The sequence below is a fragment of the Nannospalax galili genome, unplaced genomic scaffold (genome assembly GCF_000622305.1).
Source record: "Nannospalax galili isolate Female #2095 unplaced genomic scaffold, S.galili_v1.0 scaffold989, whole genome shotgun sequence".
NCBI classification, from domain to species: Eukaryota; Metazoa; Chordata; class Mammalia; order Rodentia; family Spalacidae; genus Nannospalax; species Nannospalax galili.
Window position 1 is genome coordinate 268781 of NW_008359507.1, and position 12616 is coordinate 281396.

At 39.9% G+C, this 12616-nt stretch overlaps 1 protein-coding gene across 4 annotated transcripts in view; it reads right to left on the minus strand.

Moving 5' to 3' along the window:
• LOC103725886 (aldo-keto reductase family 1 member C13) overlaps positions 1 to 12616 on the minus strand; it is a 24402-nt gene that overhangs the window by 6589 nt on the left and 5197 nt on the right. Inside the window, exons 2-7 of one of the 4 annotated variants that reach the window (XM_017795637.2) lie at positions 7079 to 7178; positions 6633 to 6757; positions 4410 to 4577; positions 3491 to 3607; positions 2592 to 2669; positions 1940 to 2062 (exon numbers count right to left, since the gene is read on the minus strand). In XM_017795637.2, coding sequence (XP_017651126.1) covers positions 1940 to 2062; positions 2592 to 2669; positions 3491 to 3607; positions 4410 to 4577; positions 6633 to 6716 — 570 coding nt within the window. In that variant the 5' untranslated portion in view covers positions 6717 to 6757; positions 7079 to 7178. Of the gene's footprint in view, positions 1 to 1939; positions 2063 to 2591; positions 2670 to 3490; positions 3608 to 4409; positions 4578 to 6432; positions 6578 to 6632; positions 6758 to 7056; positions 7179 to 12616 lie in introns of those variants that run through there. The other 3 variants (XM_017795636.2, XM_008823228.3, XM_008823227.3) reach the window with 3 other exon arrangements.

The window sequence follows — 12616 nt, forward strand, 5'->3', positions numbered from 1 at the left end:
CTCAAAGAGGGGACCGTATTAGTTACTTTTCTGTGACTATTACAAAACACCATGATGAAGGTAATTTATAAAAGGAAGAGTTTGTTTGACTTATGAAGGGGTGAGTGCTTGGTGGTGGGAAGGCAGAGCAGAAGGCAGCCAGAGCAGAACACTGAGCACTCACAAGAAGACACAGGAAGTAGAGAACAAAAGCAGAAATGGATTGTGGCCATGAACTTCAAAGCTCACCCTCAGTGAAGTGCTTCCTCTAACAAGGCCACACCTCCCAGGGATTCCATGATCTTCCCAAAACAGAGGCACCACTGACAATTTGTTCAAATACTTGAGCCTGTGGAGGACATTCTCTATTAAACCACCACAGGGGCCCACGCTTACACCACCCAAAACACTTGAAAAACCCAGGTCTGCAAGGGATTTTGGATTTCATGTTCTTGATTCCCCATTCCATTTGTGGAAAGTCTGTCTTTCTGTGTTAGTGTGTGTGTGTGTGTGTGTGTGTATGTGTGTCTGTGTGTCTGTGTGTGTTAGTGTGTCTGTGTCTGTGTGTGTGTCTGTGTATGTCTGTGTCTGTGTGTGTGTCTGTGTGTATTCCATTTGTGGAAAGTCTGTCTTTCTGTGTTAGTGTGTGTGCGTGTGTGTGTGTGTATGTGTGTCTGTGTGTGTTAGTGTGTCTGTGTCTGTGTGTGTGTGTCTGTGTATGTCTGTGTCTGTGTGTGTGTCTGTGTGTGTGTATGTGTCTGTGTGTCTGTGAGCCTGTGTGTGTGTCTGTGTGTGTTAGTGTGTCTGTGTCTATGTGTCTGTGTCTGTGTGTGTCTGTGTGTGTCTGTGTCTGTGTGTCTGTGTGTGTCTGTGTCTGTGTGTGTCTGTGTGTTGTGTCTGTGTGTGTGTGTTGTGTTGGTGTGTCTGTGTCTGTGTGTGTGTCTGTGTCTGTGTCTGTGTACGTGTGTCTGTGTGTGTCTGTGTCTGTGTGTCTGTGTGTCTGTGTGTGTGTCTGTCTGTGTGTGTCTGTGTGTATGTGTCTGTGTCTGTGTGTGTCTGTGTCTGTGTCTATGTGTCTGTGTCTGTGTGTGTCTGTGTCTGTGTCTATGTGTCTGTGTCTGTGTGTGTCTGTGTCTGTGTCTATGTGTCTGTGTCTGTGTGTGTCTGTGTCTGTGTCTATGTGTCTGTGTCTGTGTGTGTCTGTGTCTGTGTCTATGTGTCTGTGTCTGTGTGTGTCTGTGTCTGTGTGTCTGTGTGTGTTAGTGTGTCTGTGTGTGTTAGTGTGTCCGTGTGTGTGTGTGTCTCTGTGTCTGCCTGTGTGTGTGTCTGTGTCTCTGTGTGCCTGTGTGTGCATTTCTTCACTTTTGATGGTTTGTTGCCTGTTGTGCCTGAAATTCTTCTTGCCTTTTAAGTCTTTAATTGGAAGAGAAAATAAGCTGATCAAGAACTCTAGATGATACGTTAACATCGCCATAGACAACCAGATTGTGACAGTGTCCTGCTTACATTCCCTGCAGCTATTCCTCAGACATAACAAGATGAGGAACAAAAACCCTCAGACTGTGCAAAAGCTACTGCCACTGAGCTCTTTCGTTTTTACTACCCTTTTCCTGAACTTCTTGCTGTATGCCAAGTCCATTCACAATCACCTTCACCCATCTAACATCTTGTCCTTTTTCCTAGCTCAGGGATAAATCCACTTTGGTCCTGAAATACCGTTAATGACAACTGCCCCCTGGATCACCTTTAAATCTTTGCAGTCTGCATCAGCTGAGTATGTCTGCCTTGTCACCAAGACTTTAATAGTCTGGGTACAATGCAGAATCTCCAATTCCTTTGAGACGGTGGCACTGCTCCTAGAATCTTCTTTTCCACAAAGGTAAGATGAACTGGGAGACTATAAACTGGCAGGAGGCAGTAGAAGGAAATGCATGGGGGAGGCCAGAGGCTGGGCTCTCACCTGGTTGCACACAGGCTTGTACTTCAGCCCTGGCTTATTCAGGATTCTCTCCAGCTGTCTGTGGTTAAAGTTGGACACCCCGATGGACTTGACCAATCCTGCATCCTTACACTTCTCCATGGCCTAGGAAAGAAGGATCTGTGAAGAGCAGCACTTCCAGCTGGCTACATCAATATAACTGTAAGATGGAGCAGTTAAAAGGAGCGTTGTCCGACCCTGAACATACAGCTCAGCACAGAGCACTTGCCAACATTTGTACAAGACCCTTTTTTGATCACCAGCACACCAACGCTGCACAAAAGTCAGAGGAAACACTGCCCAAATGATCGATAGAATTGAATATGAAGAAAGGAAAAAAGTGAAAATAATGTAAGTAAAAGCCATAAAGAATTCCTATGTCCTCACTAGAGAATCATTCCTATTACACTGCATGTGGTGGTACGATATACATCTTCCTGTTGTCCAGAGTTCACCTCCTTCCATTCACAGGCAGTATTTCATGTATTTCATGCATCCCCCTTTGCCCCCGCTGGTCACCCATGTAAACATAATGAATGTCTATGCTCAAAGGCTCATATCCCACTTTCTCGAGGCTTGCTTGACTGATTCTCCCTCTTTCAGTTCCCTCTGTTTCCCTCTTTAAACAACTTACCTCCCACGTGTCACATATATCCACTGTATCCAATAATGGTTTTCCATCTTCATCTTCTGGAAAAAAATCCTCCCCTGGCTGGAATACAAGCAGTCATCACAATAATCTCAACAAACACATGTGCCTCATGCATAGCAAGACTCCAAGGAATCTCTTGAGAGCCAAACACTACACATCCATTAAGAGAATATTACATTTCTGTAAAGTGATTTGCATGAAATTATGGGGAATATATTAGGTGTTCAGATTATTCTCTTGTATAAACAGTAAATACATGCTATTACATATGTTTGAAGATCCACCTGAGGTCTTTTAGCTGACTGCTATTTTTCTACCTATACATACTTCTGGCGAGAAATTTCTTTCACAGGGAAATTTATTCATATAAACCTCAACAACCATTAGTAATAAATTTTCAGTCCTGACCCAGGCTAAACAATTGGTGATGTGTTTCTACCAGCTGGGACACATGTGGGTAAAAAGGAACTGTGTTATTTAAAGATGGTCAGTCAAGGTTGTATGCAAGACTGATTTTGATGGTGGAGCATACAGAGAAGCCACAAAATGCCAACGACCATAGAGCTTGAATTGCCTCAATGCCGTGTTTGCCACTAATAGATAAAGCTGGAATAAAGCCCAAGCAAACATCTACTAGTGCAGACATAAGGAATGTAGAAACAGTGACATCTATGAAGGTTACTTTGACTCTGTAATTCTGGTCATTGCTTGGGCTTCCCAATTCATAATTCAGTAAACTCTTTTGTATAATCTACCTTGAGAGACTATGTAACACATAAATTGACGTTATGTGAAATTATAATAGAACCTTATCTTAGTCATCCATGAAAATGATAACCAAGCCCCTGACAAAATTAAGTTTGATCATTCAAGTTAGTTACCTTCATTGGCACTGGGTAATGAATAAGATAAAGGTCAACATAATCCAATTGTAGATTTTTCAGTGATTTTTCCAAGTTAGATCGAACCATCTCTGGTCTCTGGAAAGTGCACCAAAGCTACATACGTGGAAGGGACGAAGCAAAGTTGGATTAACACAGTAGCCAACCATGAGGCTTTATTGGACCAAACAGTGACACATTTTTGTACTCTATAGAAACTTACAGCCATAAGACAAAGTATCCCCTATGTGCTGGGACTACCACTGATCTGGCCTATCCATGTGAACAAGACTGTGTGTTTATTACCAATCTAAAAAATGAAGTACTAGTTCTCAAAAGATGAAATGTCTACCAACTAATAATAATCTCTAATTTACGAATTTCATTTATAGAGATCATAAAGCAATTATTAATCTAATTATGTGATCTATCCATATCACTATAGAAAATTAGCATCCCTTTCTTTACATAACTGGGCAGAAACATCATATGAACATCTTAATACTTGATGGAGACAAATCTCCTCAGTGTACCTTAACATACAAAAACTCTTGTACTGGTCTTTGATAATTTCAAAGATAAAAATTAGTATTTGGAATGAAGCAAATTTTAGAAAGCTACCCAAGAAATATAATAAACCACAATTTCATAGTTTTATGTCAACTCACAGCCCATGCAAAACATACTGCTTTGAATTGAGGCTCAAAAACGTGAAGGACTTCAAAGTTAGTTATACATTTGTAGACAGCAGATAGGTCCTAATCGTTCTCTGCCTTTCATGCTAGAGCTCATCTATGAATTTTATGTGAATAAAAGTTGTACCGATATGTACATTTCAACAGTCAATGATCCAATAACATATTTGCTTCTTATATGACAATTAATTGATTTGTACACCTGCACATTATACACAAAATACCTTTGTGGTGAGGAATATGTCTTCTCTCTTCACAATTCCAGCTGCAATCTTGCTTTGAATGGCCTGTGCCACATCTTTTTCAGTTTGGTACACATATGCAGTATCAATATGGCGGAACCCAGCCTCAAGAGCTAAGTTCACAGCCTGCAGTGGCTTACCTTGAGGAACCTAAAACAGGAACCAAAAGCAGCATTTGAAAACACACGGCATGAGAAGCCACTCTGAGTGAGCCTAACAGACAGTTTTCTAGAACGGGAGGAATTTTCTGTTCCAAAACCATTTTCAGACACCTTAAGTATCTAACAAGAGACTGCTTCTCTGATCATTGTATTTCCATTTTTCTGCTAAAGCTAATGAGATCTACTGTTTAGTAATTGTGGCAGTCAGACAGAAGAAGTGACTTCAGGAAAAACATTTCCCTATATCTTAGGTTAGTTGAGCACTTGGTGTAATAAACCTAAACTCACTTCCACTGGGTATTTACTAATAAATAACAAGAATTTCACATTCTATAACTTCTTTATACCGATTCAGTCACAGCTGATCATTTGCATCAGAAGACCACAAAAGGACCAAATTAAATCAAATTAAATGATTTTCTGGATTTCTAGGACAGCACATATAGAATTGTCCCACTATAATTTATATAGTGGGGTCACACAATAAAATGAATACATAATAAGAGTGCTTAAAACAAAATAGAGAAGAAATACAAATATGGGTCATCAATCCACAGCTCTACTCCCGGTAAAGACATGGAAAACACCAAATTCTTTCTGCACTGATAGTTGACAATGCATGAGAGATCTTGTCTGTGCAAAAAGTTGTTTTCTTCTTCATTTTGCAAGGTATTATTTGTGTGGGGTGTCAGCCCTTAAAACCAAAGCTCCTTCGCTTATAAAAGATAAATTAGAGCAAAATTTAAAATTATTGCCTCGCCTGTAAGACTTGGATAATGATGTCAAAGTTTTCACATTTATTTTAAGAGGTTTAGAAGCTTTCTTGTCATAGCAAGATTACAATGAATGAAAGAGTGTGTCCTAACAGTAGCCCTGAAACCTGTCTTGACTTCCTGGTTGGAAGAGCAGTGAGAAGCTGAGGCCTTTGTAGTGATCCTGATACTTTTTTGCCACTTTATCCTTCAAAGTAATTAAGTCCCATCATTTCTCTTCATGGTTGCTCCTTAGATATTTTTGACAAGATTGGGTGCTATAGATGCTTCTTAGATAACTGTGAATCATAAAGATGGAATGTATGCATTCAAAGTTCAAGGAGAAAGTCAGTTACAGTTATCATGAAATTCTGTGGCCTGAGGAAAACATTTTAAATATGATTAAAATTCTTTCTACTTTTATAAACTGGCCTCTTTGATTGCTTCATTTCAGAGAGCCTTTGAGACCACTGTAAGTCTAAACTTAATGTATGTTAACAAGGACCAATAATTCACTTAACCCTGATTAGGTCCTGCTTTCCCCCATCATGACATTGCATTGACCATTCAGGTAACTTTCTCAACAGTTGAAAATAGTACATAACAGTTTCCAGTTGGCTTGGTTAAGTCATCCATTGTGAGACGTTAAAGGCTATTCCAAAGCTGAGGTACTCCTTGAACATTCATTTTATGCATCTCATCTACATAAACTCTAAACTGCTTATTTCCATACATCTTGCACTAGATAAAGGTAAAAATGGCCTGGATTATAGAAATGAACAGAATTCCCCAACTTTCTCCATTGCAATCAACATCAAATCCAGGACGCTGACAGCTAACACTCTGGACTGAGAAACACTGAAACAGGGGAAACGGTGCCATAAATAATCAACAGGTGTCTCCATAATCAGACTGAAGCAGAGCCACGTACAGCTGCCTTCTCTCCTGTACACACAAGGGCTCTACCCCAGAGAAACAGAACCCAGCGAGCAGTACTTCATGTAGAAGTGGGTGACTTGACAGTCTGACATTCTCAACTTATCCTAGGCCTATTTTCCTTTGAACCCTTCATCCCAGCACCGCAGTTCTTACCTCTTCTGGTTTGTACGTACCAAAGCCCAGAGCAGGAATGAAGTGGCCGTCGTTTAGTTTCACACTCTGCTGTTTAGAACTCATTCTCACTGCTCTGCCTAAGCAGATTCAGATTCTTCTGCTCCCTTCAGGGGTCAAGGAATATATCATCCTAGGCCTATTTTCCTTTGAACCCTTCATCCCAGCACCACAGTTCTTACCTCTTCTGGTTTGTATGTACCAAAGCCCAGAGCAGGAATGAAGTGGCCGTCGTTTAGTTTCACACTCTGCTGTTTAGAACTCATTCTCACTGCTCTGCCTAAGCAGATTCAGATTCTTCTGCTCCCTTCAGGGGTCAAGGAATATATAGAAGTAAGATATCAGCTTCTTGTCTAATGATTAACCAGTGTACGCCCTGTCCAATGATTAAATACTACTGCCTTTCTAATGGTTAACCAGTGGCAGTACCTATTTAATGGATAGCCAATAAAAGATGGAAGGTTACACAATATCCCACATGAGAGAGGGGAACTGAAACCATTCACTTCTATAAAAGAGAATCCTTATGTGAATTACTATATAGTCATGATTTGTTTTCATAAATTTTCTGTGTACAATCTCCTATGAACTGCTGTGAGCTATTACAGGAGGTTAGTTGCAGAATTACTGATGATTGGTTAGATGAAATCCCTCTGGATTCTCTTGTTGCAGGGATGTCTCAAGATTCCTCTGGTTCAACCTCAGTGTTAGTTTCAGCTCTTGTACTCCTAAAAGAGAATTTGAAAATGACACAGCCATTGGGCAAGTAATCAAGAATTTCTTTGTAGGAGTGATAAAGAATATTCTTCAGAATAAGAGCAGACCATTCCAAGAAACAAGGGCCTTGATCTTCAGAGGCATTGGCTGATGTTTCTCCTCTGTGTTACTCCTCCCCTGTGTTTCCCTAAGTTTCAACACTTTCAGGAGAGGGGTATGATTCTCTTGGAAGCCTGTTCTACCCAAACTTCAGTCTAAGTCACTATGTAGAGGGGTTTAAATACCCTCAACATTAAAAAGTTCCCTAAGATAAAGGGTAACAGCACTCTGTTCTTCCCCAGCAAGGAAATTCCTGAAGCCACCTTGAGCTGACCCAGGTAGAGTCACCCACTAACATATATTCTTTACATCCTATTTGAGGATCCCTGTGCTGGCCCAGCTGTAGCAACCACCACCAAATATTTTTACATCCTGTTTCATAGACCACCACCATCTTTATATCCTACTAGAGGCCAAGTTGTCTCAACCAGAGTGACCACCACTGCTTATTACTCCTTATGTCCAGCCCTGGGGGCCTCGTTGGTCTGCCTAACATTCTCCCTGCACAAATTAGGCTTCTGAAATCTTTCAGGGAACAGGCTCATCTGGCTCTTTCTGCTGGGTGAGAACATTGTCATGGGCAACCTCCAAGTCAAGCATCACAGATCCTCTAGGGAATGCCAAACCAGACAATCTATAAAGGTGGAAGTAGATATGGTGATCAAGGGTTGGCATCGTATGGTCAACACCATTGAAGTTTTGGAACCTCAAGTCTAAAAGGATCAGTTATGAGAAGAGGTCAAGTAAACTAAGACCAAAGGCACAAGGCAGAGATTAAACTGTAATGAAGAGGTTCTGGGAATCTCTCCCAGAGTATGGTATCTCGGGATGTGGTCCAGAAGAGGAGGACCAATATAAATATATGCATCTATACATGTATATATGCCTTCCTGGAAGTAAAAATTAGATTAGCCATTAAATGAGTCGGGCACTGAAAATGCAGAGAAACATAAGGAATCTTATTAGAGAGAAAAGAGAGGCTGACCATGACTATGCCTATTTAAACAATGATAAGAAAACATCTGAAATTATTTTTAAGACTATCAAGAAAAAATTCATCTGGTGGGGCCATAGTTAAGCTTGAGCATAAGTGTATTAAGGCACCTCCCATGAGGAGAATTTTGATAGCAGGAGCTATGGATCATGGGTGGTGATTGATTTATTGTTCAAGAATAGCTCTATATTCTCATTCTGAGTGCTTTCTGGAAAACAGGGTTTCATCCTGGACAGATGAACCTAATTTGTAATTACCTGGAATTTCACAGCCATTTGAGTACATTCCTACTTTTAAAAAATAATTTATTATTTTTATTTTTTGTGTACGAGTGTATTGCCTGCATGTATGTGAGGGCACCCACGTTGTGCAATGCTGCAGAGGTAAGAAGAGGGCTTAAGATTCCCCTGGAACTGGAGTTAAGGATGGTTCTTAGGCACCATGTGGGTGCTGAGAATCAAACCTGGGTCCTCTACAAGAGCATTCAATGCTCTTAACTGCTGAGCCATCTCTCCAGCCCTGAGTACTGCCCCTTTTAAATTGGTTAAAACTGGTCATGAAATGACTGTATTTCTATGTTTTTAGGAGTACCATGCTCCCTAACTGAACCAGAAAAAAAATCTTGATTGAAGCCGGTATGATTTATTATTATTATTATTACTATTATTATTTATTATTATTACTATACTTTCCTATTGGATGTTTAAGACCATACAAGTGGTCAAAAATTAACGCTTACTGAAGGGTATACAAGGACTCTAGGGGATAAAGGGAAAGAAAGAGCTCAAGAGAGGTAGGACCATAGGAGGAGGGTATTATTAAGGGAGAAAGGGAGAAAATGGGGCACCTTAATTGGGGAAACCATGATGGAGGGGTTAGATAATGTGAGAGATGAATAATGCGTAGCTGGTTTTAAAAACCAGAGGTAACCATATTACTCCAACAACCTACTGACAAATTATACATACCAGATCAAGAAATATATGTCTAGGTAAGGGTTATCTGAGAACAATTGGTCTTTGCCCAAGATTTATCTACATGACACACAGTAATTAAAAGTACCAGACTGGTGAAACTAAACTTCTTGGATGTTTAACAGTCATACTTTGAAGCTTATACTAATGTGGTCAGAGGGACATAAAGGGCAGTTTTTGCTCCTTGCCCTCCTAGGTCGACTAGTTCCAGGGGACTATAAGCATCTCCCAAAATGTCCTGTAATTGTGGTGGGTCACCTGTTCTCTTGATCAAGGAGGCTGAGGAGACCCCACAAGAAGAACTTGAACCAATGTCCAGTCTACAAAGAGGAGGGTCAACAAAGAGGAAACATTTCCTCCATGCTTCCAAATGAAGCCAGGCATGGTCGAGCAGGACCATTGACTTATCTTCACATAGGCAGAACTGGTAAAAGAAAGGAGCCAGGGGCTCCTCCCAAGCCCATGTGACCCCTGAGGAACAGATCCTCAAACAACCTTAAGAGTAAAAATAAATTGGTTTATCTGGGCCAACTGTATGGTCTTAAACACTCAAAAGGAAAGTATAACCAAAGATTAGAGGTGCCAATATAATTTTTTAAGGATCCATATGTATAGCTAAAGGCTACATAACAAGCAATAATGTCAGATAGGAGATACCTTCCTTTGAGTCGTTGGCCAGGGTGGTCAAAGGGACTCCCAGATAGAAACCCAGCATAGAACTGGGAAAATGAACAGCAGACCCCAATCTTATCTAAAGGAATATTGACAACTGATTGCTGCTAGATGAGGAACAGCTGACCTTCCTAAAACAAAGACCTCTGGATAGGCTGACTAGATTCACTGGATGGACAAGCAGTGGGGAACGTCTGGGGTGCCGACAACACAGCAGACAGTAGCAGGGATAACAGAGTATAAGGGCTGTAGTGGAGGGAGGGAGGCTATGGGAGAGTGCCATCTGGGAAGTTGGTGTATGGTTGAATAAGATGGTTTGGTATGTTCTGTGTGATATACACACACAAATCAAAAATCAACAAATTTTTAAATGTATTATATTTGAGGAGGAAGTATGAAAATTTATGTCATGTTAATTAGTAGAGGTGATAAACATTACCATTGAAATCTACCTGATGACTTTATAGACATACACAAGTGCCAAGGATCCAAGTGCAACCGATTATGACTAATAATCATCAGATACATTCAAATTAGAGACGCATGTGCCAGCATTTCAGTGTTAGTAGCAGAAACAATGAGTCTTTCTGTAAGAAACCATATATTTTAAAATGAAATGTGGATCTCTTTTAAAGGTTAAAAACTCATTCAATTTTATGTCTTACAGGGCTTATACTGAGTTCAAAATTGTATAACTGTATTAATTCAACTGTGAACCTAAAAATTTATAGCCACTTTTGAAAGAGATGTATCTTGGCTTTGGAAATTTTTATTGAATATGTTAAAGTTGTAATGAAATGCCTCTTCTAATCATGTGGGTATTAAATTTAAAAAATAAAAATAAAAAATAATAATTCTTCAAAGCATAAAAATTTGCTCCTCAATAATTAGTAGATGTGAAAAACATTACCACTGAAATCTGCCTGATGATTTTATATCCATGCTCAGATGCCAAGGAACTCAGAAAGTAACTGTGACTAGAAATAATCAGATATATAGAGATCAAAAACGCATGTGCAAACATCTTAGTGTCAATTGTGTTAAAAATGAATTTTTCTATATGAAACTGTGTATTTTAATAAGGAAATGGAGATCTTTTTTGAGGGTTAAAACCTCATTTAATTTTATGTCTTGTACGGTTTGTGCTGCACACAATATTGTATAACTGTATTATTTCAACTGTAAACCTAAAAGTTTACAGCCAATTTTGAAGGAGATGCATCTTAGCTCTGGAAATTGTTATTGAATGTGTCAATGTTGTTGTAATGAAATGTTTCTTCTAATTATGTGGTTATTAAATAAATAATTTTTTAAATTAACCCTTATTTTAAAAAGTCAGTGGACATTCATGGGAGGGGATCACAGTTCCAGATCACAGGAGGGACAACTCTGGCTCATAGGAGGGAACCACAGGCATGAGCCATGGTTCCACATTTCACTGGTGGTGAGCTGATGCTGGAGCAGACCGGAGGATGGAGGCAGCAGTTTCAGCCTTCTCTGCGTGTCTGCGTCCCCCACAACCACCTCCTCTAAGTCCAAAGTTGTGCATGGCAGGGGCTTTGCCTCTGTGTTAGACTTATGGTGGAGCTAGAGGAGGTGTCTGTCACTTACAGCTTCTAGTCTTGGGAGAATCGATTCTCATGAATGGACTTCCCACCTCCCTTCATGACCAGCTAAGGTCTTGACTCCACATGTGCTCCTGGGCACTCAGGCCCTGACATCAGACCTTCCCAATTCCTAGGCACCAAGAAGTTTTCCACCATTTTTCTATTGCTCTTCTACAGTCCCGGGGTACCTTCACCTGTGCCCTACAGGAATATAAAGCAGCTAACTGAACTTCTAGAGAAAGGAAAAGAACATTACACAAAGAGTTGGGGAAAATGAGGAGTGAGGGTGAATATATAAAAGATACATTGTATCCATTCATGAAATTCTCAAAGAATTAATAAAATACTGTACTTAGGGACTTAGAAGGAGCCCATAGCTTTTTAACTGCTTCCTATACCAGGTATGCCATCTTCAGGAGAGAGTCTTGCTAACTATGTGACCCTAGAAGCACAGGGAACATTTCCATTGACTCTTCTTCTTGTAGGATGTGTGCTGCTTAGAGTTCAGTCTCTGGACTCTACAAGGCCTCTGTGATTAAGAGGCCCTGTGGCTTACCAGAGTAACAAGGCTCTTTTACAGGGGACCCTTTGTCTTCTGAGTCCTGGCTGACCCAGAATATTAGCCGTCTTTTTAGCCTTGCTACCCTCATTGGTTCAAGCCTCCAAGCTTGGTTTTATACACCCAGAAGGATGGTCTCATGCATTTTGTAGAAGGAGAGATAGACTTGGAGTTTTAACTTCCATGTGATATTCAAATTTTTGATAAAGTTTTAGCAAATTTGGTAGAAAACATAAGCAGTTCTCTTGATTAATATAATACTTTCTTTAACAAACTTTTGTAAATGTTACCAAGAGCAGATACTTTTAAGAGAACCCCATTGATTTAAAGCCCAGTGTTATATAAGTATATTAAACTTTGACTGTAGAAATTTTAATATTTATCTGACCTACATATAGTACCTTTAGAGTTCTCCCTCCATGAACCTTTGCAACTTACATCATTCTTTATCTTTCCTAATTTCTGTTTCTTTTGTAATATCATTTCCTTCATTAACATCATGAGACAGATTAACACAAATCTAGCATTCTATTAAAAGAGAGTT